At 41.0% G+C, this 26096-nt stretch overlaps 1 protein-coding gene across 2 annotated transcripts in view; it reads left to right on the top strand.

Moving 5' to 3' along the window:
• Positions 1-25039, top strand: part of GLRA2 (glycine receptor alpha 2) — a 127966-nt gene extending 102927 nt beyond the window's left edge. For both annotated transcript variants that reach the window (XM_072852856.1, XM_072852848.1), the window contains exon 9: positions 24761-25039. In XM_072852856.1, coding sequence (XP_072708957.1) covers positions 24761-25039 — 279 coding nt within the window. The remainder of the gene's footprint in view (positions 1-24760) is intronic.
• Positions 25040-26096: the final 1057 nt, after the last annotated feature.

Here is a 26096-nt window from a genome sequence, read left to right as displayed (position 1 = left end):
GTTGCTGCAGTACATTTGCTGCAGAGCCCTAAGAGCTGGAGCTGCACTGGCATTCCTTTACCCTGGAGAACTCCCACCACAGAAGCGATGTGCACTTGAGAGGTGAACAGAGGAGACATACCAAGAGGGAGGTTTCTGGACCAATGCTACTGTAGCTGCAGCTCAGTACTTTTCTGCTCAAGAGAAGGAAATTTGTGTGCAGAGGAGAACAGAGCAACATAGCCTGTGGTGCCACAAGGAGCCTCACAAGCAGGGAGCTTGACTTGCTGAGGTATTGCTCGCTGAACTAGGGCTTATGGCGAACGCGAATCTAAAAGTCACAGGCAAGTGATTGTGACACAGTCAAGAGAAGACAGTGTAAAAGAGGAGTGATTGAATATTTATACTGCATCGTTCAGTTGCTAATCTGGGGAGAGAAAAAATAGGGGCCAAACCATGCCTGACCAGGATTCCTGGGTTTAGCATCTAGATCTACAGAACAAGAAAAATACTGTTCTCAGTTTTGTAAGCCTAGATCTTTGTCACTGCTTTCATTATTGCTTCTGCTTCATCTTGTTCTTCTTAGTTCCGCAACCCTCAGAGCATTACATGAAAGCACAAGACACCTTAAGGGACCATCAGATCTCTTAAGCCGAAGATCAGACTGGTTAATGTTTCTCTAGGAATGTCCGGGTTGTGTTGTTGATGGTCCAGAAATTGTATTTACAGCTGAACCATTGACCTGTCATTGCATTAGAACAGATTGCACTATCAGGACCTGTTGCCATCTTCCATACAGAATAAATCCCTATATCCTCAGGTAATCAGCGCTTCAACCTATTTACCTTCCCCATGCAGTTTCTGTTGGAGGAAGCATTCAATGCTTGTCCTAAAGATTTGTGTAGTCTTCCTGTTCACAGTGAAATACATCCAACAGTAGCAATACTTCACTGCTGAGAGAAATGGTTGCCTATTTATTTTATATCATGATACTACTTTTGCATAGAGAGAGTACAGGCTGCAGAAGCCGTGAGTCTGATGGTACTGAGGATGTAGTACAGTTTCATGATATTAAAATCTAAATTTACATAGTGCCAGATCACCTGAAAGAAAGGAACTTCTTTTTTAAATATGATTTGTAATAATCAAACAAGATTTGCTTATTTTTCAGAATGATGTGTTTCCAGGGAAGCAGAAGAACTCTGTTTACACAGGTTCAGTCATCCCTTTTTGAAAACAGTAATTATTATGTTATGTGATCAGTAGTGAAAATGACTCACAGTACACTCGTATTCATACCATCATCTCAAAGATGACTTCCTAAATTATGTGTGATGGTTATCACTGTGACCAAGAATAGGGGTTAAGTTTGGGACCCTTAGTGTTAAAAGCAATACTTTATAGCTTGAATGAAAAACTGTGCAGCTGGAGGCTGTGACAGACTTTAATCCCATGTGCAGGGAACACAGAGCAATACAAATAACAATGCTGCAGCCAGGGGGGTTCACATGCATGCAGATTAGCAAAGGGAGGCACAAATGGTGTTTTCAAATGAAAGAGCTGGGACTGAGACTAAGTGATTACAGCAGCAAAGGATAACTGCACTAAGCAAAGATGGCAGCACCCAGACCAGTGCTTCAGAGAACTGCTGGTCTCCGGATGGAGCTGCAGGTGGCAAGACAGGTACCCAGAGTGCCCAAACAAAGTCACTGCGACTGTCAAGATGATACAATATTTCCATCTTTAAAAAGGAGAAGAGGTACTCATTGAGTAACAGTGATTTTCAAAGGCCGTCTCTGCCATTTTAATCATACTGAAATGCCTCCGTCAGACCCCCCAAACAATTTTCTAAGGTTTTCTAGCTTTGCCCATTGAAAACAATCAGTGCCTTCAGCCTGACTTTGCCTTTAAAACACTTGGTACTGCTGTCCCTGGTGGAAATTTTTGCCCGCTAGCATCCGTGTGCACCGCGCTCGGCGGGATGACGTGCACGCTTCGCGTTATGTAAGGTGCCGCATCATGTGAATAATGGAAGTGCTCAAGGAAAGCCCTTTTTGCTGAGCTATTTTTGGTACTCACCAGGCGAGCTCAGGCACACGAGTTTCATTGTGAAAAATAGGAATCTGAGTCTGAATGGCTTTCTCTCTCACACACATTTGCTCATTTAATGGATTAAAGAGCACATAGCTTCTGCTGTAGATAAACACCCTCAAGATATTGCGGTTACTTTTCTTTCTCCAGGGCAATTGCATTAGCACTTTAATGTAACTGCGCAGAAAAAATCCAGCAGAAGATAAATACACAAAAATGATCATTTAGCTTGAAGTTACAGTCCCTCATACAACAGAACAGAACCAGTTAAATAATAGACACACTACATTTCAACATGCTGCTATGTCACCTTGTGACTTTGTCTGAATGTCCTCATCTGTCATTTTATTGTGAGCATGAATAGGCTGGGAATGGCTCTAGTTAACATCAATCAAAGTATCTTTATTGGTTATTAAATGGACTTACTACAGTGAGTTTAAACATTTAAAAAAAAGCATCATTCCAACTGGAAAAACATCTGGATGTAAATCCCTAGTCTAGCTCTAGGCACAAGTCTAAAGAGAGACAGGAGTCCCCAAAGAAAGAGTAACCTGTAGGAAAAGAAGCAGTTCAGCCATGGGGGTGGTTCCAAGCAATAGATCAAAAATCTAGTAAGAGCAGTCTGTCCAGGTGGACAGACTAAGCTTACTGGAAATGCAGATTTTCCAGTGAAAAGCAAACACAGACAAAGAAACAGTGGAAAAGAGAAATGGGTTTTTATAAGGGACTGTTTACAAGTATCGTGAAAAGTGAAATGGAAGCTTTTCCCTCCCTTATTGGAGGAGGGAAGGTAAAAAAACTCAAAACAAGTATCTGTGTTTTGTGTGTTTTACAGCCACAGACATAATAAGATGATGGATTATATGGGGTGGATTTTTCACTCCAAACCAAGAAACAGGAGAGAAAAAGGATAGTTACATTTCAAGGGAGAGAACTGTGAAAACCAAGTAAAAATCTGGGTACGTTAAACATTCTGTAATCAAAGGCAAACTAATTTATGGATCATGTAATACCAGTTCCTGAGAAAGACTGCCAAATATCAAGTCCCAAATATCTAAGCATTAATTAAAGCTGGTAGAGTACAAGTGTGCAAGCTGAAGTAATGGAATCCAGGTACCAGAGTAGAGGCAAAGCCAGGGGAACAAAATCAGGAGAACAAAATTCATAGTTCTGAAAAAAAAAAAAACCCACAAACAAGGAAGACAGGGAAAAAATGCCTAGTCTAGAGGTGGTGGAAACCAGAGAAGTGGAGAATTGATGGGGGGGTTGGTAAGGCTGCAAAATGTTGAATCTTTATATCCACTGTCCACTGCAATGATCAGAGTGGTGCAACACAGAGTACTTAGTGGGAGCAGGGGACAGATAATCAAACCGTGGGGACCAGGCACGGCACCAAAGCAGCAAGTAGGACATGATATGGTATAATGACTCATGTTGGCCAGCTTGCAAATACTTTAGCAAATTACTCCTTAATGTTAAATAAGATATGAACAGGATATAAGCATTATAAAACTAAGTTTAAAGGGTCTACAGAACAGTAATATTACAATATTTCAGATCTGGGATGACAAAATGACTGCATGCTGCACCACCTGGGACAGGTAGGACTGGAAAAGCCAGAAGGAGTACTCAAAAAAGTTTTTTTTGTTTGCTCGGTAGTGTTACTTTGCATTAGAAACTCTGAGTCCTCTCTTGTACCTACCATACACGCAGTGGCTGAAAGGAACAGCTCTGAACTGACAAGCCTTGGGGACTGCAGTTTGCACTTCACTCAAGTGAGTTTGTCCTGGTAGTTACTCGTGAACAGCAGGAAACATGCCAGAAATGAACTCTGCAGTTTTCCAGCTCATGAAAGGTACTCTCCAGCTGGGTGCAAATGTCTCATTTTTTATTATACCTAAGGGAGAGTGCAAACTGAAAATAGGGCAGAGGAACCTAGAAAGAGCCAGGAAACAGTGTTCTTATTTTTGATGCTTTAAAGCAGCAAGAAGTAGCTTTTCAAGAACCACCTGCCACAGGCATAAGCTTTTGTTTTCCAGATTATTTTAGAAAATGGTGATTCTTTCACTGGATATGTTCTGGCCCACCTTATTTCATGGAAAAAAGATAGATGAATATGTGTTTCATGATAAAAAAATGAAGAAAGGGGACTTCAGGATGAGAATGTTTAACCTAAACCACCCCTACCCAAGACTCTAGAAAGACAGTAAAAAGCCATTGCAGACCCAAGATTTAGGCTTAGGCTGCACAAGGGGTCAGGGAAACAACTTTGCCCCAAAGTTGGCTCCTTTGTTCTTTCCCTGTAGGTAGCTTATCTTTCCTCTTTCTCTGTCCAGAGTCAGGACCCACTAAGGCCCTGGTCTCAGGGTTTCTCACCGCATTGGTGGCCAGGTCCTCTTTCCAATGGGGGGTGAAGACACCTGGGAGGAGAACAGTTTCTGATCCCACGTTGCCAGGGGTCCATCACGATGCTTCATATCAGTTCTGAGTTCTGTCCCAAGCTTCATTTTCAACAGCAGAGTATTTCAGCGTGAATAAATATAAATGAGTATTTCTGCAAGAGAATGAAAGGGTCGCGCAGTTAGAGCCAAGCATAATGCAGGCTGAGAATACCAGCACTGCTGTATCCGTGTATTTCTACCCTGACTTGCAACTGTGCTCGCCCTGCACATCTCCAGAGCATAGTACACCAGTTGTATCAAATTACATGGTAAATTGGTGAGATGGGCAAGTGTTCAGTAGGATCCATGAAATGCATATTTACATCTGACCCAATTAATCCCGTTCTCCACAGGGGATAGAAGCTGCTATTTGAATGTAATTAATTGTGAAGCATTCTGTAATGATGTTGTCCAAATGACATTGTGCAAAACCAAATTGTATTAACTAGACTGTTGAAACCTCATGCTGTCTCAAGGTCTGAAAAACTTCATGGGTTCCAGTAAAATCCAGTTTTTATAGTGCTTTTCAAAAAGTGATGTTGAAGCCATTTGTTTTTCTATCTTTTTTTCCAGAGGGAAAACAACGTTGTTTAGTGATTTCTGTTCGAGTTAACAGCCATTGCTTATGGCAAACTGGTCAGAGCCTGATTCTGACACATTTAGTTTGATTTAATGATCAGACATGTTTATTTCACTTGACCCACTGCTAAAGCAAGATGTTATTTACTCTAAATATGGATATCCGTACTTGGGTATTTCTCTTGCTGCCTGTTTTGGGGTTCAGGTTTTTTGTTGTTGTTTTTTTGTAATAACACTAATCTATCTTGCACAAAAGAAGCAGTTGGCCAACTGGGAGTAGATGGATAGGTGCGGAAGGAGATTTTCTGTGCTACAACATGAGGAGGGGGCTAGAGATAGTTACACTGGAAGGAATAAATACCTTGAAGCTCCACATATTCTGAGTGCTTGTTGCTGAGTCTTCCCAGAGTCCTCACAAAGACCCATTTCAAGTTGGGAGCAACTGAAAACTCCTTGCCAAGCCCTGCCACAGGTCACTAAAAAGTTACCCGCTTCTGCTTTTGTGACTGGACTCTCCCCATGATATCTCAGAGCTGGCACAGCCCTGGCCCTTCCCACACAACACTTCTTTACTATAGCAGGATCAATGTCAAGAAGGACTTACTGTTGGAAAGCTCAGTTTTCCAGTGGCTGGTTGAATATAGCTGGCATACTGAGTGTGCCAGAGCATTTTTAGCTCTTGGGTAAACAGATTGGAAAGGTCAGAAAAGGCTACTGTGGTTGCCTAAACACGTGGAGTAACATAAGTCCAGAATCCTACCTGTGAATTTCTGCATTGAGCCTGTAACTTCTCTCTGAGCGATAGCAAAGCTCTTCGAATCATTTAACTTCCAACTTGTGTATGTAATTTCTCACACAGATAGTGTGTGTGCATTGGTACACACACATACATAATCCACTTGCATAAGTGCAAGTTATTTTACCAAGGTGCCAAGGTTTTAATTTCTCTGTGATATCATGACAAGACTCCTAGGAGATATGATGCCTTTGTTTTCATGCCTCACCTCACCCTCTTCAAGTAGTTCTCCATGTAGTTTTCTGAGATAACTCTTTCTGCCAGTCACGTGGAAGTGCTCTGCCTGTGACTGACTTATTCATTTTTCTGTTAAGCCTTCCCAAGCCTGCTGGTGGTACACACTTGCCTTCAGGTGCTCTGTAATCTTAATCTGTCAAAAGAATAACTAAGAATGGAGATCACAAACCCTGTTCACTAGAGATTATGTGAGTTGCACAAATGTGAGATCTTGCATGCCATTCTAGGAAAGCAAGTTGTGCATTTCCTCTTCGGGATGTAAACTCTTACAGGTACCTGCATGCAGCAGCCCTGATACTCTCTAGCACAAACTTTCTGAGAAATTATGCTATCTGTTGTCTATTAACTTATGCCAGCTTTCTCTTTCACTTCCATGGAGTGCTCACTTTTCTAATATGGTCTGTTTCTGTTGTCAAATTGACAGGAAAGAGCTGTACAACAGATATTTATGCAAAAAACGAAAGGGTTTTACCACATTCATGTTCTTCAGGTTTTGCAAAGCACAGTGTAGAACCAGACACTAAGTCTCCTCATTTGCCCCATCTGCAGAATTGTCGTCTTGTAGGCTTTTTTCTGTGCTGAGCGTGGCAGGCAAGGGAAATTGTAGCAAGTCTAGTCAGGTGTGATGCCACTACAGGTTGGTGAGATACAAAGAACTTGTGCATCACAGGATGCTCTTTTAGAGCCCTTGGTATCTTCTGTCTGGAAGACGTACAAGGTCCTAATACTCTTTTTTCACCATTACATACCTAGTTAGATGAATGCATTTGTCTGGTCCCATGTGTTTCATTGCATGTGGAGCATGGGTGCTTATACTGCATAAGTACTCTGTCCTAACTTTGAAAGGTTGGTGAACCTGCCACTGTCACGGAACTTCCCATGTGAAATTTGGTGGACGTCCTTGTGTTTGCAGATATTTACACCAATGAGTGGATACGCAAGTCTTCTGAAAATCACTTTGTGCTCTTGCTCAATAATTTTCCAGCCCTACCAACAGACTATATAGGTATTTCCTATAACCTTCCAGTGGCTCTTGCAGAAGACAATTACCTTACTTGCAAGTCTTGCAAGTTCTTGTCCCACCCTTTACAGTGGAAATTATGCAGCTATTCAACTGCAGTTTCCTTATTAAACCATAATGTCAGCTAGTCATCCATCAGACAGGTCCCTCCTTGGGTATTGGTGCGTGTGTGTGTGTGTCTAAGATGAAAAAGCAGAGGAGGCGTAACATATTTTAGTTATTATTCTCCCTACATTAGCTTTACACTGTATTTCCCACATAGGTCACTGGATTTCTTTTGTGCCTGTCTACCTAGTAATTGCCAGTTTCCCCCAGGGTCTCATATGCTGGCATGTCCTGCCATGCCTGGGCTTCAGTTTTTCTAAATTTATTAATTCTAGCTCTCTCTCTGAGCCTCTTTCATTTGGGTATTATGCTTCTCACTCCAGGTAGCCTCACCAATATTTCTAGTAATGATTTCCCTAGCAAAACTAAAGAAGATTAGTTGTTTCTTGATTTATCTGCTACCTTCAAAATTATTGCTTTATATAGCTTTTTTTAATTACTTTTCAACCCTTTCCTACCAAGCGTGAGCTTAGTTGCTCTTCCTACCCAGTTTGAAAATCTGTTTTTTTGGCTTTTCAGCCTAGTCAATGTGTTCTTCATGTAGCATTTGTTTTCAGCTTAACCTTTCACCTAGCAATAGTCAAATTTCTTATCACAGACCCCATAAAACTGGATTCCTATCAGAAATAATGGTTCTTTATTATAGATTTTTAAAAAAATGCTTGTAAACAATCATTTTAGTAGTGCCTACAGAAAGATATAATATTGCATTTAGATTCTTGTTTTCAGGTTTACATCTTGGGCAAAATGAACTTGTCACCTGTTTAAGCTAAACATGCTGCATTATAGTCAGAAGGCAAAGGGACTTGATAGGAACATTTCTTCTGGTCATTATTCGAACTTAGAAGTTAAATAACCAGTGTAGCTTTGAAATTCATGGGGCAACTGTTTAGCAACCAGCTCCATCTTTTCACTGTGGGAAGCTCCATGTAGAGAAGATAAACCCCACGTTAGGCCAGGGCTCTGCCTGGCACAGGAAGCTCTCTGTGACAGCAATAGGTCCTTGATGCATCCTCCTGGGCTCCAGGACTTTGCAGCTCAAGGACTTCCTAAGCCAGAGGTGGTATTTTTGTGATGAGTAGCCTTTACTATTTATGGATAGAGCAGTCAGTTCAATGTGATGATTTATGAATTATTAAAACACTTTTCTTAAACTTGCTGTGAGCTGTTCATGTTAGCTCCTCAGCATTTGTGGGACTCGGACTACATATGGCCACTGGAGCCGCAAGGAGTGCACGTTGGGAGTGAAAAGGGTGTTGAAGTGGAGGAAGATGTTGTGCGAGGTTAATCAAGGAATAAGAATAACCAAAGCTATGTATTAGATGAAAGTAAACAGAATGACTAATGTTTTTGCAAATTGTAATGCATATTCACAGGGTTCAGTCAGTATTTGTCATTAACAAAGTAATACTGAGTTCAGTGACTGTGCCTGCAAGGAGAGCAGAGTTGAAAGAGAAAGGAGGAGGGGTAGTTACGCTGGTTTTCTTTCCTGATATGAGGTATTTCTCTTTGTACAGTTACATGAACAAGAACAGGAACAAATTTAGCATATTTAAGGACTTAGCATAAGCCAACTTCCTCCTGCCATTTCGGATTTCTCAGGTGGTGGCTGGGGGTCCTTAGTCCATGCAAGCAAGGAAGCAAAAACAATGGAGGAAAGCAAGATTATTTGCTCCCATAATTAAAAAAAAATATCATGAAGCACTAAGTCAGTGCTGCTGTTCCAAATCTTCACCTTTCATGTCAACTTCAGATCTTACATAAAAGCAATTGATAAGCTAGTTGTTGCAGTTCTTTTTTAAAATGTTTTTGAGCACTGCCATTTTGTTCCTTATTTTGGAGATGTCCTAGATTTGTCTGTCATGAACTTCGGTGGAGTCAGTTCTGTATTTTTCGCTAATGGGTTGGTCTTTTATTATTCTGTCCTTATTGTTACCTGTGCTGAATGTTCATGCAGTGGAGATATAAACTGTACTTTTTCATAGGGACCAAACAGGCATGTGAGGAAAGAGTAATAAAAAGTCCAGAGAGGGTAGCTTTTTACAGGCACAGAAAATATCTTGCTCCCTAGCTGTAAATACTCTTTTTTTTCAAGTTTGCACAAAGGATGTTTTTCCCCAAATACACGACAGCTCTTTTAAGATGTTCTGGTGCTGTATGCTTCTCTTCTTCTATTACTTCTAGATACTGGGACTGCCTGTTTGTGTTGTCTGTCTCTTATTTGCTCTTTGATCTTTGTTCACTTTCCCTTGTGGCTTATCTTGTGTCATTTTGTTGTAAAAATAACCTATTTGAATTTTGCTTTTTGACATGTGAAGATTGATGATTTTGTCACCCTTCTTTGTTCTGTTACTGCTTTTCCCTTTGTTTGGTGAGTTATCTTCTGGGTATTTGTGTAGCTGGGGTTGAATAACAGGCTTATATCATGACAATGGATTTTTTTCATCAGATGCTGTATTTGAACCTAGCCGTTGTTATTTCATTAATATTTTTCGAACCCCACATGAGGCTAATAGACGGTTTTATTGCATGTGGCATCCCAGCCAGTGTTCTCATAGTCTCGCTTTTTTTCTGTCACTGCTATATGTTCCTTGCTGCCTAACATGACCCTCGTGAGTCCGTCAAATATTTACCTCCTTCAGCTATGAATCAAGAACCTAGTTCTCCTGTAGTGAGGTCCTATTCATCAGAGGGGAGATAGAAAGGTATTTTGGTGGAGTACCACATCTTATCTCTTGTGTGAGCTGCGGGCTGCCTTAGCTGGAGGCAGGCGCCTGCACTCCCAAAGTGCCGTACCCCGGGGGTACAGGGGTGCCCCAGGGGTAATTGGCATGCTATAGTGGGATGTGAATTTTGACCTTTCTTTTCCCACAAGTGCTCCCCTCTTGCCTTTCACATAAAAGTGAAGATGTTTTAGGAATTGGTACCAAATTCATGTGAATCTGGGGATCTTTTCTGCTGGCAGCTTTCGAAGCTTCGAAGCAAAGAGGCTTAGATTTAGCCTCTTTGCATGTTTAAAGCATTACAACATAGAGAAAGCTGTTTGGCCTGGACGGTTATTGATTTCTATTCTGTTCTTCAAACTACAAACACAGAATCGTAGGATGACAGGGAACAGGACCAGAAGAGCCCTTGAGAGCCAGATGCCAGAGCCGGCACCAAGCAGTATGCCAGGAGATTTACAGTTGCTGAAAATATTAATCAGTGCTCTTAAACAGTTTATTCTGTAATGTGCCCAATATATCAGGAGTGAGTTTAAGAGAGATTTGTGAGGGATTGTTCCTCAGGGAGACTGTGAGCTGAATTATATCTTTGTGGATGTGCTGACCCGCAGTTGAGTATTTCTGATTTACACCCTGTAATTCTCATTGACTTGCGAGTACTCCTGAAACAAAGGTCAGTAAGAAAGTCTCTGAACGATTATTTACCATTCTGGACAGGAATAGCGATAGGCTCTTTCTATCCTAAGGCTCTTTGGATCCCCTTCCTTCTGCAGCAGCACAGGTTGCAGCTGCAGATATGCTGCTGAAATACAGCTAACTCGTGCCAATCTCCTGCTGAGCTGTCTGCTTTCTGAGTCTATGCTCTCATCCTTTCTTAGCACTGGGAACTGCCCTTCACCCTATGGCCCCTTTTAGAGGTTACTCCTAATTTTAACTTTTGTCTGGACTGAGGAAACAATTTTTCAACACATAGATGAGGAGCCAGGATTAATCCAATACTTATTCTGACAGTGATATAAAACCCATAAATGCATGATGCAGTCTAAAAACAACCTGCCTGAGCAATTAGCTCAGTAATCAGACATTTAAAAAACAGTGGCAGAAGAGCAGAGCTATGGATTAAGATGCACGACGATTTTCTTCATTTAATAGAAAAGCATGCAGAATTTTAATTACGATCAGGAGATTTTATGTTTGCTCCAAGTACTCATGTGGGTTGCTAATGTGACAACTGTGGTTTGACAAGGAAGGACCACACAAGGCAAGACTTGAAAACTGGCAGATAGGAATACAGTGACTATTTCATTTTGGGCCCTGCAAGAGAACACACATCTGAAATGAATATGTGACAAGTGGGGAGTATTGGATTTCTGTGTGAGGAGTTGACAAGTCAGACAAACAGCAGCCATATATTATATGTGATGGCGAAAAGATCACATCATTTATAACCTTTGAAGCACAGAAAAACTGAATGCAACATCATCTTATAATGATCTAAGAGAGAACTGTCTCTTTTTTTTTTCTCCCTGGTTATATATAGCTGTTAGAGAGGGCCCTGCTGAGCGGAAAATGGAGCATATGATCAAGGGCAGTCCAGTGAGTCAATTTACTGACTAATACTGTAGATTATCATGTCAAATATATAGCACCAGCAGTATGAACAATAATGAAGCCTAGTTTATTTCTTTCCTGTAAATTGAAATGAAGATGTGATTGGAATTGTCACACCTTGGATATATGAGCCAGATTCTCTTAATCATCCAAAACAAATTGCCTTATTCTTTATATTGACTTTTATTTTAGGAGCCATTCCAAGACTGGCAAGCTGAAACCATCTATTTAAATGTGTCAAACACATTTAAAATAACCTCTAGACGGCTGTCCCCTCAGGTGATGGTTCACTGGTCTCGCACTTTGAAATACCTGCTCCCCTCAGACCCAAAGAAGGGATAACTCAGCCTTTCATCCTGTGGGGAGAAATCATTCAGCACAGCATCACACAGAGACACTGCAAATGAGCTCCAGGATCATCAGTAAACCATCCAGCCCTGAAGCCAACAGGGCAAGAGACTCATAGAAACCCCAGACGGCCATCGGAAGGAGCCTTTCCTTGGCTGGTCTTCTGTCTTCCTGTGCTTTCAGAGTGTCAGTGAGCAAGCATGAGGAGGGGGATATTGCCAATATTGTGCAGACTCCATGGGTCTTCTTCCATTACTTTTGTCATTACTTTTGTTTTCTTTCCAAATTACAGGAAGAACATATCCACGTGTTTTGTAGGTTTATTTATGATGTTGATCAGTAAGGTGGTATTCTCTGTGATGTCAAACTGAACACCACCTGAAGAGAAGGTACAGTTAGCAATACGGTAAAATTTCCACTCCATACAGAAGGGGTTCATTTTAATTTAGCTATGCAATACCAGGGTTCTTGTGTTTTACTGGTGTCCACGCTCCAGGTGAAAGTCTGATGACCTTTTGCTCTGTCAAAATTCTAGCCTGAGCAAAAACTTAGGGAAATAACATTTGAATTGCAAGTCATTGCCGTTGGGATAAAAAGAGTACATAATCAATGTTATTGATTTCTAAACTCCTTTCTCTAAGGAGAGAGCTGAGAGTAATTGGAGAGACTTTTACTAACTGTTTGCTAAAGATAAGTCACAAAGCCCAAATATTGCTTATCTGTTAAGTTTAATTTCCTGAAGGTGGTGTGTAAACTAATATAGAAATTAGCACAGTGTTATAAATTTAGCACATATAAGGAAAAGCAGATGGTACTGCTGTGATTGGACATGTCATTGGAGTATTCCAGAGCATGCCAAATCTTTAATCTATTACTATTTGCATATACTACCACATTACTCAGTTTTCAGTACACTAGAACAACATGTACTATGCACAAACAACAACTCTTTTTGCCGAGATTTAAACTTAGAATCAAAATTAAATACCATTTGCTGGTTTCGCAGCACTATTGTGTTCGTTTCCCAAAGCCTCCAAATGGTTCGTGTTGCACGTTCTGGGCAGTCAGAACAAAGGCACAGACTGCTCCATGGGCCAACGCACTCAGCGATCTTCAGCTTTCCATGCCAGGAATGGGGCACACTATGTCATGAACAGTAGTGCAAATGAGAAGCGATAGATTTCAAAATGCTTTGTGGTACTGGAAACTCTTTGAGCAATTAGGAGCTCTGTGGATACCCAAACGTGGAATGTTTTAATTTTAAAATCCAACCATTTCCTGGTTATTCTTAAAAGGTAGAATAACACCTTTCAGTTCAGAGGTGGACTTGGCAAGGTGGAGCTCCACTTTATGATTTGTCTTTTCTTTGGAGGAAGAGAATTTAGCCGCAAAGAGCAGAAAGGGGCAGGAGCAGATAGGGGTTGAGGAAGGAACTGAATTTTTCAAGCAGAAGGTGGATGTCACGTATTTGGAAATCAGTGAGGATGAAAGCATCAGAGAGGAGGTACGCAAGAGCAGAACTGGGAATTAGTGAGGCAAAATGTGTGGTAGAAAAAAGTAGAAAAGAGTCAGAGAAGAGACTGTTCTGAGACTTCTTCTCAGAAGAGTCTGAGAAGAAACTTTTCTGAGACTTTTTCTCAGAAAAGAGAAAAAGTCAAGAAGAGAAGAGACAGGTGCAGAAGGAAGGAGACAGGGAAGCAAAAGGACCAAGAGTAGCTATTGAATACCATTTCCTTAATCAATTTGCCTGTGTTTCACATTAGTGGTTTTAAGACCCCATTCATGTTTCCAGCTCAGAGGACAAACAAATCAGGTTAATGCCCACTCATTATAAATGCACAGTGTGTGTGATATCCTATTGAGCAGTATTTAGGCTGCCCCCAAACCCATAATCTTGTCTGATTCTGGTAGAGGGCTCCTGCCTGATACTCATGAGGCTGTTAGATGTCCAGTGAAGTAGAAACCCATGGTCCCGGGTCTCTCTTTGTCTCGGGGGACTGCTTCATTCTCTGGCTTATTGGCATATTTTCTGAACACAATCCTTCCCAAGGTGTTATCCTCTCACAAAAGTAGGACCTCACAGTCAGGTGGTTGTAGTGAAACCTGTGGATCTCAAAGTGAATCCAAGTGAATCTCAAAGTGAATCCTGACCTCTTCAGTACACCCAAGGACAGGCTTCTCCAAAGCTCTGGCACTGCAAAGACTGATTTACAATTACTCCAGGACATATAAAAGATGAAACATACAACATGCACATTTCAGGAAGGCTGCTGGCATAACAACCCTTTATTTTGGTGTTATTCTTGTGCTCTCTCCTCTAGATAAATTAATCGGGCATTTCTTCTCCCATTTTCCTTGATATTCTTGAGCAAAACTTGAGTTCAGATGAGCGTCTGAGATCGTCTCCCAAGAATACCTCTTCCACTGCTCTAGCCATGCTTCCGTGTTTCATCTGCGTGTACCTCTCAGTGCTGACTTTTCTTATATACTATTAAATCTATTGTTTCAGGTTATCCTTTAATCAGTTTTGCCAAGTAATAAAAGTCCATCACCAGGTGATCTGTTGCTTAGCTACTGGCCTGGGCAGATGGTCTCCTGGAGAGTTGCCAGCACCCCACCACAGCCTACTCATGGGCAGAGAGGATTGGGAAGGTTTAATGACCCTTGTTCATGTGTTCTGTATCCCTGCTGCTCAGAACCACATTCCCATCTGAAGGGCAAAAGCTAGCAGGAAAGTTAGCATTTTGAGAAGTTATTCAAAATGGAGTTTGCAGTTTGATAAACGCTCTGGAGAGAGCTCCTAACCTTAAGCTGGAATACAAAAATTCTCACTAGGTGGACTTCTCAGTAGGGAATACAAAAGGCATTAGATGACCAACTTAAGTAGATGCCCACATGTATATATGTATGTACACTTATCTGCATGTGTGGGTGTATACAGACTGTGTGAGTGTGTATATTTATGTGTGTGTAATACAGTAAAACTATCAAACCCATTTTAAATGAAATCTTATTTCATTTCCGTTGTATGCATACTTCCAATGACCTTGTAGGATTTGTGGATTTATTACTTACCAGATGAGAAAAAAACCCCCAACAATTCTGTGTAAAGATTGCACTATCAAGTTGCTATAGCACTGAGTGCCATTGATTTTTACCTCATGATGATTATTTATTTTGCTGTGAATAAATAGTATCAGAATTTTATAGAGCAACCCTCATAGAAGCAAATCAAAATGAAAATACAGAAGTCTATTTGTGTAGTAAATTTCTAATACATTCAAACAGTCAAGATGTTTCTAAGATGCAACAATTTAATTTTAGAAACAAGCTCGAAGTGCAGATAGCTGGCAAATACTTTGTTTAACCCAGTCACACTTCAGTGCTATGTAAAAACAGCTACAGAAATTCAGATTAAGATCTTGGCTAACAACAAGAACTAAATGATATGCAAAATCAGAAAGGATAATTTGTGTAATAGAAGATAAGAAAAGAAAACCAACCCCAAAACATTATTTATTGGAAGTCTGCTATTAAGAACTGATAATTGGAAAAGGAAGGCGTTTATTTATCAGTTGGCTTGTCTCCTCAGGAAAAAAAAAACAACCCACACAAAACTTATAAAATTTGCATGCGAACACTTTAAGATTATTCAGATATTCTTGACTATTTTTAGCTACAGAATTTAAATTATTAAAATAATTTGCAATATTTAATTCATTTTGTGCAGTATTTGCATAAATTGAATGCATGAAGTCTGTCTGAGAAATCTCTGGTAATCTCCCTCTGCATTTGTTGGGGTTTGTTCTGGGTGTTTGTTTAGCAAATGGCTTGAAGGAGTGAATCCACCAACAGAGAGGAAAAAACCCCTCTTCCTTCTCCTTCCCCTTCCCCTGTCCTTTCCCCTGCCCCTGCCCCTTCCTCTTCCCCTTCCATGCACCGAGCAGGAGACAGCCAGTGCCCAGCGAGGGGCACGGATGCCACAGGTCCCAGCGCTTCGTCCCAAGCCCTGTCCCAGGCAGGGAGGACGGCGTCCACTGTCCCTGGCCTGCTGTGAGCTGGACTGCAGATTGGCCCTGAAAACTGATGGAGCTGAGGGAATCAAAACACGAGCCGGAAAAAATCCCGAGCAATACATTGTTCTAGAGAGTAATCTTCATTAATCAAATCACGAGTGCTGTTTATGGGCCCTGTACGCACATATACACTCTTTTTCTTTTTTTTTTTTTTTTAATTTTGACTCTTTAACAAATGAGCTACTCTGAGATGCCACGGTCAGGGCACAGGGGTGCTCTAATAAAGTGATCTAAAATGATTACAGCTGAGGCAGAGACCAGTGAGAAATTTTGCAAAGGTCCAATAAAAACGATCTTCCCCAAAATATTTAAATCTGCCTGGAGAAAAGCATCAGGGAACCTGATGGGAAAAATCCTGGGGGCAGGTGCTCAGATGTCCCTGTCTGCGACTGGGGGCTGTGAGCTCGGCTGCCCCACGTGCTGCGGTGGCAGGTTGCCCAAGCCTGTCACGCAGCCGGGGCAGCGCACGCCCTTGTCCCAGGATGGGACTTGCCAGGTGGTGTTGGCCCTGCAGCAGGTTTCGGGGCAGGAGAGTGCTGAAGTCTGAGGCTGGGGCTTGAACATTGGCAACAGGAGGCAGGTGAGAGGGTCTGTGCTGCGTCTCATCTCTCCTGGGGCAGATGTTTTGCAGAGAGCAAGAGAAAGTGGGAAATGTGAATTTTAGGTAGGTTTCCCTCGGAGTTTTAGCTTCTTGAGGTTCTAAAATTTTAGCAAACATAGTCTTGCTTTACATTATTTTGCTTTGATGTGCCCATTAACTGCTATTCCATGTTCTAGCTGAAATAGTCACATATTTAAACACTAGCTTTGCAGTTTGCTCAGCCTTGCATGCAGACAGCATGAGCAGAAATTAGTTGCCCTGTATCCGACAGATTTCTGGTCAAAGCAGATTATCCTTCAAATATAGGTCATTAACTTGTATTTGTCTGATGTAAAATAGACTAATGTGCTGTTCCCACTGATAAACTGGCCAACCTCTTCTTTCAGCAGGGAGAGACTGGCAGAAGAGTTATCCAAGAGCAGTCAAGTTTCCAGACTGCACTGTCCTGAGAGGATTTAATACCCAGGCAGGTGATGTCTATAGGACACTCACAGATCACTGGGTCTGGATATTTTAAGGCATTACTTTCATTTAAAACAAAGAGAAACCAAAAGACTGTGTCAGGAATAGATCTGCTGTTATTTAGGAGCTATAACTCTATCATAACATTTACGACGCTGTGCAAAACAGCAATTCATCTGGTTCTCCCCCCCCATAATTAAAATATTAATTATATTATATATAAAACATGAAATTGAATAAGGAATTTACATTAACTGTGTTTGCAAAATTGAGAGAAGGAAGACATGCTTTACTAAAGAAAAAGGAAAATCTTTTTTTTTGGTAGCAAACTGATCACCCTTACTGACTGTATAATCTTTATTATTAAAGTAATCCTTGAAAAATTTAAATTCCACTTAAAGATACTTCAAGCCAGGAAAATATTTTTGCTGCACAACATGTTTAAATTATGTTACTCTTTCAGTTGGATAATGTTCAATTCCTACTCAAAGAGGGCAAAGCCACATTAACTACCATGTCATTATTGTATTAACAACAGTTCACTTGCTGTTCTTACAGAATGAGTAAGTAAATCACTCATGCTTCAGAGATTCTTCTGCTGTTTATTGGAGATAGGAGCTGTGTTACTAAACACAGCTTTCTAAAACAAACCTAAATTTGTCCATTGGAAACACTTACTGAAGACAACAATGACCAGTTTCTCTTACATAAATTAAAATATCGGTGCTATTTATAATAAAAGGTCGGTTTTACTTAGATTTTATAAGGCATGAGTGTCCAGATGAGAGAAAAAACAAACCTCAGTGAGCAGGAAAATCGGTGTTAAGAGAAGTAGAAAAGGGGTGAATGCCACTATCGCACACAGAATGGTGGGTTCTGATGGAGCAGCATCAAGCAGTAAGATCGGTCAGAGACTGCTTATATTTTTGATTAAACACTTTGGTGAAAATTTAGAAAAATCAATTGTGAGGCCAAATTCTGGGACGTGTTTGATCTATACTTTGGGCAGGATTGAGGTGAGAAACTGACAAATTTACATCACCTTCTGCTCCTCTGAAGCCTGGATTAAGGAGGAGTGGGAATGGCATCTGGCGTAGGTGAGCTGAGATCCAGGGCTCTTCAGGGTGGAACAAATCAGAGAAGTCTGTTAGTGACTCTTTATTACCAAATGCCACCAGAGCTTGCTCCAACTTTGCTTCTTCTGCCTGTCTAAGGAACGGGGATGCATAGGTTTGCTATGTAAGAGACGTCTCTTTCTGCATCAGCAGGATTTAGCTTCAAAGCAGAACTATGTGAAGAGGAAAAAATGACACTCAAAATACTAAAAACTAGTGGAAACGCAGGATATTTCAACATTAGTTCCAGCTCCCGGCACATTATCAAGAGGTGGAAGACCTGAAGTCCCATAGGACATGCCATATTTGGTGAGAAGGAATGGCCTCTGTTCCAGGACCCTTTCTCCAGCAGTGGTCTGGCATGGATATTGAGAGAAATTGTATTTAAAAGCTCCAAGACAAACCTAGAAGGACTTTTCTGTGTTCTGAAAATAATCAACCAAGGGTGCACTTCTGCATGAACTAGGTTGCACTTTCAATAGCTGCACATGGACCTATGAATCTGTGCCATTGTGCTATTTTCATCCTCTGAAATGTTCTCACACAATGATTTACACAGGTAAATGAAAGATAACTTCCTTTTAAAAAAATAAGTTCTTCCTTTCTCCCTCATAGTGTCATTATGTTTTATCCCATTTCCTGCCTTGAAAAAAAAAATATATATATACAAAAAAACCCATAACCTATTCCCTTTCCTTCCATTTATTAACATTCACCATGATTTTATGACCTCTGTGATATCCACCCCCAAACACAGCTTTTCTGAGCTGAAGAAATCTCATCTACTTTGTTTCTCCTCATGCAGAAAAAGTCTTTTATCATCCTTGCTGTTCCCTTTTGTATTTTACCTAATTCTGCTTTACTGAGTTTGGGTGACCAGAAATGCTCCTCGTATTCAAAAACTGATCACACTGTGAGTCGATAAAGTGTCAGAATGATGTTTTCTGTTTCGTTTGTCCGTTGCCTGATGGCTGCTTAGCAGAGGACTAATGTCAGAATCGTCTACGTGGGAATTCCCCAAACTCCCACCTGGGAAAGAACCAATTTTGAGCCCATTACTGTCTATGTGTAATTATTAGGGTTATCGTTTGCAATGGGCTTTACCTTGCACTTATCAGTCCTGTATTTCACTTACTGCCATTTTGTTACTGAGTCACTCAGCATTTAGAAATCCTTCTGGAAAGCCTGGCTTAGATTTGTCCGCTTTGAATAGCCTGTTTCACCTGCGTACATTCCCTTGGGAACCTTTGTCCCAGCTCATTTATAAATTTTTTCCTTGTTACTGGTTCTCGCACAGGTTCTTGGGGATCCTCTCCAGTGATTCTCTCAGTTATGAAATTGATCTTTTACTCCTAAACTCCATTACTGCCTTTTAAACAGTTAATCTATGAAAGGACCTTCCCTCTCATCTCTTTGTAAGAGCCTTCTGTGGAGAAACAAAGAGGATTTGGAAGTCCAAGCATGCTTCTCAGCTGAACTACCTTCATCCACATACTCAATGACTCCTGAGAACTGAAACCATGTGAGCACAACTGTCTTTACAAAACCACACCGTGAATTATGTAAAGTACTGAGAGATGGGAGGTGTCTCAAAATCATAAAGATGATTTAGGAATGAAGTCTCCAAAGCTATTTTGGTGTCTAATTCCTATTGATTCCATTTTGCATTCAAGTCTGAATTTATTGTGGTTTTCTAACTTTGTGCTTATGAATGCCAAAAGGAAAATTTCCCTGATGTTCTCTACCCTATACCTAAAATTAATCTCCTATGCCCTTGAAATTTAATTAAACCAGATAGTCTTTTAAATTGTTTGCCCACCATATGTTGGAAAAAGAGTAGCAAAATTAAATGAATAAATCACATCAGAGAGTAAATTAAATACACTGTTTGAAGCCAGCCTCTATCTCATTTTCCTCATTGTTAAAACTGAGTCAATGCTGACAATAAGCATTTAAAAGTGGTCAGGACAAAGCACTTCAGAATGCATTGTACAGAAAGCTGTGCATGCAAGGTGGTGAATGGACTAGATTTTCTAAAGTGTTTTTCCCATTCCTGATTGCTTTGGTGTGCAGTTGGTAGTATGAATTACATTCTAGACCTGACGGAGTAGAAATAAAAGCTTTACAAAGATGGAAGATGAAGAAAGAAAACCATGTCAACCAAATATAACCCCCCTGATTTACACATTGCCTTCTGCAAAGCTAAGTCAAGAGAATCTCATTTTATCACTTTGTAAAGCACAGAAAATTATTAAATTCATAAAGGTAAATTAAAAATTGAGAAAAAAATATATTTCTTGTTTGATGAAACTTGTTTATAGCCAACACCTAAGCATGTTCAGTGTGATACCATAAGATAATACACATAAACCCATGTTGTTGAAAAAGCATCTGTAGAAAGCATTTGCCCAAATCTCAGGAACTGTAATTAGTTTTCAAAGGATAATTCTTCTAAAATACTCAGGAGTGTGAGCATCTGAGAGGAAACAAGCAAAAGAACTATTTCATCTTGCTATTTATTACTTTTCTGTTTCTCATCCTAGCTTGTGACACTTTTCCCCCATGTCTTTATCAAGGAAAGATTGAGTTATAACTACATACTAGGCAAGACTAACTTCACATCCCTTTAGAAGGATAAAGTCAATGACTTCAATGGCAGTGGATTCTGCCACTCCAGTTGATGTCCAGTGGCTTCCAACTGCTCTTTGATTTTGGTTTTAAAATCTGTAAAAACATAAATAGCCTGGGATTTAAGCAAGTGAGATCATGTCTCGTTTAAAATGAATGTAAGTTTTATGTGTAATCTGATTAAAATAATGATAGAAATGTTTGCAAAGTCGTTTGAGCTATATAGCAGTGACTAACCTGGTGAACAGCACAGACTGAAGACTGCCTTTGGATAAGGCTCCATGGTAGGGTATGTCAGGTGGTGTGAACTGAATATGACCCTGAGAATGAAGAGTGACTTTGCAACCACATCAGAGGGTAGCCTAGGTAGGTTGCCCAGTAGTTCGCCAAGCCTCTAGGCTAAAGGAAGACATATGCACTATGTTAAGGGAAGGCACTTTAGGTCAGTTCTTCATCTCACATATTGATACATGAAAAAAAAAAAGGGTTCTCTTTGTCAAAGGATCTAAATTTGGTTTTCTTTCTCCATGACTATTCCCCAAAATCCTTTATATGTAACAGTGTTGGAAGATCATCTGAAATGTCAAATTGTAGCTTTGCCCTAAGATTATGGTGTTTTAGAGACAGTTTTTTTAACTACATCCATACTGCTAAAGTAAATCACATTGGGGATTTTATTGTTCCTGAGGCCAGCTATCACCACATGGCTCATGACCACAGTGCTTAGCGTTAGTCCCCAGTGGAGCAGGTTCATCTCAGAGAAAGCTTGTTGGCATGGTCCACGACGGAGTGAGATAACCCACAAGCAGGGTGGACAATGACGTTCCAGCACTTGTGTTGACCCCCAGCTCCCTTCAGCAGCAGGGAGGAAGCCTTTCTGTCCTTGCTGTGTCACTTTGGGTGGAACGAGTTTGAGGGCTCAGGGGGCTAATAGGACACATGCCCAACTGCAGTCTCATGGGAGAAGTATCCTCCTAGCACAGACATGTGGGTCTCAATCTCTGCAGGGTTTCGTGGGTAATTTTCAACACTGTTGGCCAATTTAATCAGAGAGGGCAGAGACCTCGCTACCCTGAGGTCTTTCAGGTGATGTCTGGTCAGGTGGGAGAGCTCTGATGGGGTCAGGCCTTGCCTATGAGACTGCAGATGCTGGCAGTGGTCAGAGGGCAGGCAGGTGCCAGACTGCAGAACAGAGAACCAGTAAAATCCTCCTTTGGCTCCTGAGGGATTTTACTACTGAAAATGACATGGTGGTTATGGAGCTACAGCACCTCCAGGGCTAGAGGCGGGGCTGTAAGGACTGTGGCTTTGCTTGCTCCAGTGGCACTTAGCCGATCGCAACAGCTACAGCTTAGGTGTCTCTAGTGCTAAGTTTTTGTAAGAGTGTAATATCAAACATAGAAACAAGTGGCAGGGTAGAAACATAGTGCCATTCTCTTAATTAACTATTTAGTCTTTGAAAAAAGTTTTTCTGATGAAGTTTTAAAAAAAGCTACATAAACACAAGCCTTTTTGCAAACAGTAAACAGCTCCATGTTGGGAGAACAGGTAACAAACTGATCCAGAGATTTATTGGGGAAAAGGAGATTCAAATCTGCTCAAGCAGAGAAGGAAACTGAGCATGTGCTCCTCATACCCCAGGTGAATTCTGTACCTCTTGTACCCAGGGTAAATCAGCATCTGCTGCAGTCCTAAATAAAAAGCTAGCATGGGGACTGGGCACACTTCCCTCTGGGTTTTGTGAGAAAGAAGTGGCACGGCCAACTGTCTGTGGGGGAAAAAGCAGAGCTCTAAATCCCATTGAGAAATGACTGGCTCCTTACAGCTAAATGTTGGGTGCTGAAGACCTGAAAGAATGCGATTTAAACATCCCTGTCCCTAATCTCAGATGGATTGCCACTCCAGTTACAACAGTGTAAGCTCAAAAGCAGGGCCGTGACATTGAGGATGAATTGCTCAGCCCCACGCGACAAAGCTGTGACCCAGCAGGGCACAGTGGAAGTCGGGACTTTCCAAGTCCTGCCTTGAGCTCAGGATATTTTCTTTCCTCCCATAGGTCTCTCACAAGTAACAGAAATTAAATTTTTTAAAAATGAATGAAGTACATATGGCAACACAGCTGCTGAAAATCTGTTACCCTTTTTAATCACCTCTCATGTCCTGGGCATGCATTTTATCCTTCAAACTCAGTAAAAGGGAAAGCGCTGCAAGGAAGGCACCTCCCTGTATTATTGGGGGACTTTGTGGTGTTATTAAGTCATGCAAGAGAAGCCTTGCCTATAAGACTATCCAGAACTTAGGTCTCAGTGGGATCATATTTAAAATACTTTACATATTTATAATCACTAGGACAAGCAGAATTTCAGAGTTTTCACAGAGGGACTGAAAACTGTGAATAAATAAAATTGAAAAAGGAGAGGACCATGCTTCTTTTTCTTAATGATGGTGAGTTTTTGAAATGAAAGGGCTATAAACCCTGGCTAAGTGCTCAAACAGCCTTGCAATACCACAGTTTTCCACCTGCTCATGGGTACACTGTAGAATAGTCCTCAGGCTGAAGTGACAGGGGCTCCAAAGCACTATTCACTGCCTATCCTCCTTCCATAAGCACTCAATGTCATAAGCAGTCAGAGAGACTATTTCTCATTTGGTAGCCTTGGATCACACTACTGGTTATACATGTTTGCATGTCAGCTCCAAGGTAAGCAGAGCAAGTCTAGTGATATATTCTATTCCAATGCTGGAGCTGGGGAGAGAGAGAAACGCAATTATTGAAAGAGGTGCTTCTGTGAAGGAGCAGTGATTTACATCCTGAACAGGTGTAAATTATCCTCCCTCCCCACCCCCAAGTTCAGCAAATGTACTCCTTATTCAATATCTTGCTGCTGTGATGTTTTTTCTTGCAGTCTCTGATTCTCTGTCAAGATCAGAAGGCTCTGGTTTAGTGAGAGATATGGCGAAGTATTCCCTGTGAGGGAGTGGGCTCCTTGTGAGCCCAAGAAGCGGTCATTTTAAATCAACAATGAAATATTTGTCGGTCAAAGAGAAGGTCTTTAACTGGGGCAAGCTGCTGGACCTACAATTCATCCCTGCTGGAATGAAAAATAATAGAGCTGCTCATTTGTTGGTTTTGAATCCTTCAGGGAGGGCTGCCAGTAACTGTTAACTTGTGTATTATTGTGCTATCAGACAGGAAAAATGGCAGTGAGAATTCACCAGCACAGTCACAACCTTTCATCACACAGTTATCATGGTGATAAAGTTCAGTGGTAGTTACTCACCTCTCCAAAAACAAATATTACCCACTCAGACAAGAGAGAGAATGGATTTCTGCAAGATGGTGCTACATTAGCTCACGCTACTGCACCTAACTCCCAGTTACCACTAAATCCAAGTGCCCAGTGCACTCTGAAGTATTGATTGTCAGACCGCTCCTGTGAGCAAGGAGGGACCATGATCTGTCCTTGTTTTGTAGGTTGGAGATAGAGGTGCAAGGCTGCGGTTAGATTGTGCCAGGGATACTCATTGCCATGAGCTTGGGCCCCTGGATCTCTGGGTTATTCAATTCAACCTGGCCGGGCAGACTCCCTGCTACCAACATGACCATGTTTCCTCCCCACAGCAAGCCCATGGAGAGTGATGAGAAACCTGTGGAGTCAATCTTTTCCCTATGGAGTCGGGATGCAGCCTGCTGCTCAGGGCAACTGATTTAGTCATAGCTAGAGAAATTAAAGCCCTGATTCACAAACACTGGCAGTCACCTAATTTCCTTGTATTTTTATGTGAGTTGTAATTGCTTGCTTGCCTTTGAAACCTGGTCTTTGTATCGTAGCTTAACCAGCTAATTTGCTCAGGTGCTTTGGATGGGTGCACCTCAACTACCCAAGTATATGGTGTGCTTGATAGACAGGTGATTGTGTCTCTCATTTGTCTTCTTTATCCCCCAGGAAGATGAAGTTGCTCGTGAGAGTCGATTCAATTTCAGTGGCTATGGCATGGGTCACTGTCTCCAAGTCAAAGATGGCACAGCGGTCAAGGCTACTCCACCCAACCCACCTCCAGCACCACCAAAGGATTCAGATTCCATCAAAAAGAAGTTTGTTGACCGTGCAAAAAGGATTGATACAATATCCCGCGCTGCATTCCCACTCGCCTTCCTCATTTTCAACATCTTTTACTGGATTACATACAAAATTATACGGCATGAGGACATTCACAAGAAGTAGGCATGTCTAGTTTGCCAGGACTTCTTAGCCAAAGTGATCCACGTGTAAATAAACAGTGAAATGTCTTTCTGTCATTTGGACTAAGGGTTTCTCCCCCCCCCCAAGGACACTGAAGAAAAAAAATGAACAAAGAGGAAAAGAAGTATAGAAGGAAAAGTGATTGCATGAAAAAAGATGCCGTGAGACCAGTCAAGAAAGGTTTCCCCTGTGTACTCTCAGTGTTGCTCTTCCAGATTCAGCATTGATCAGACGTCTGTAAATGGGGCCAAATTTTACCCAACTTTATCACCAAGATATTATATTTCAAAAGAAAAGAGAATCAGAAAACAAACAATTCTCCTAAAACATCTACCAAAAGACTGTGGTGGCTACAGTACAGTGAGTTATAAGAGGACCAAACTTTTTCAGGATAATGTTGCCTTTCTATTTGAAACAAGTCTACTGAGCTACATTCCATGACCATGTCTGTAGTTAGTGGTTTCACCAAGGAGTCCTTTTGTGGGTTGTAAATTATTTCTACTGACAGGGGAGAGGGAAAAAAAAAAGGAAAAAAAAAAGATTTATACTTTACTATCCTTGTGGGTGTGCATTTTAATATTATCTTGCTTTACTAGAATTGTAATTTTGGGGTTGAACTTGTGTGTCGTGTGATTTATTTGATAGCTGACACTCCAAAACCAGTGAAACTGCCCGGTTTATTTTTGTTGGAAGACAGTGCACTTACTTCATTTTATTTCTGCTGATTTTACATGCAACTTGAGGTGCCAAACTGTATTTTACCTATTGTGCTACCCTGTACCACACTACTTAGTAAGAACTTGTTTCCTCAAAGGTGTAGCTCAGTTTAGCATTGAGTTTCTATTACTGCTCTCATTGTAGCTGGAATCAATAGCTCTATAGGTAAACACAACTTGTTTACAGACCTCTAATTTATATCTTTATTCAAAGTGGCTATCATTTTAAATATCATTAATTAACCTAAGAATTTTAAAACTGTACTGTGATTTTCAGAACCTGTTACCTTTTGGTGCCAGATCTGCGTTATTCAAATCCTTGC

The sequence above is a fragment of the Ciconia boyciana genome, chromosome 1 (genome assembly GCF_034638445.1).
Source record: "Ciconia boyciana chromosome 1, ASM3463844v1, whole genome shotgun sequence".
Classification (NCBI taxonomy): domain Eukaryota; kingdom Metazoa; phylum Chordata; class Aves; order Ciconiiformes; family Ciconiidae; genus Ciconia; species Ciconia boyciana.
Note: the sequence above shows the minus strand (reverse complement) of the source record. Positions and strands in the feature narration are given on the sequence as shown.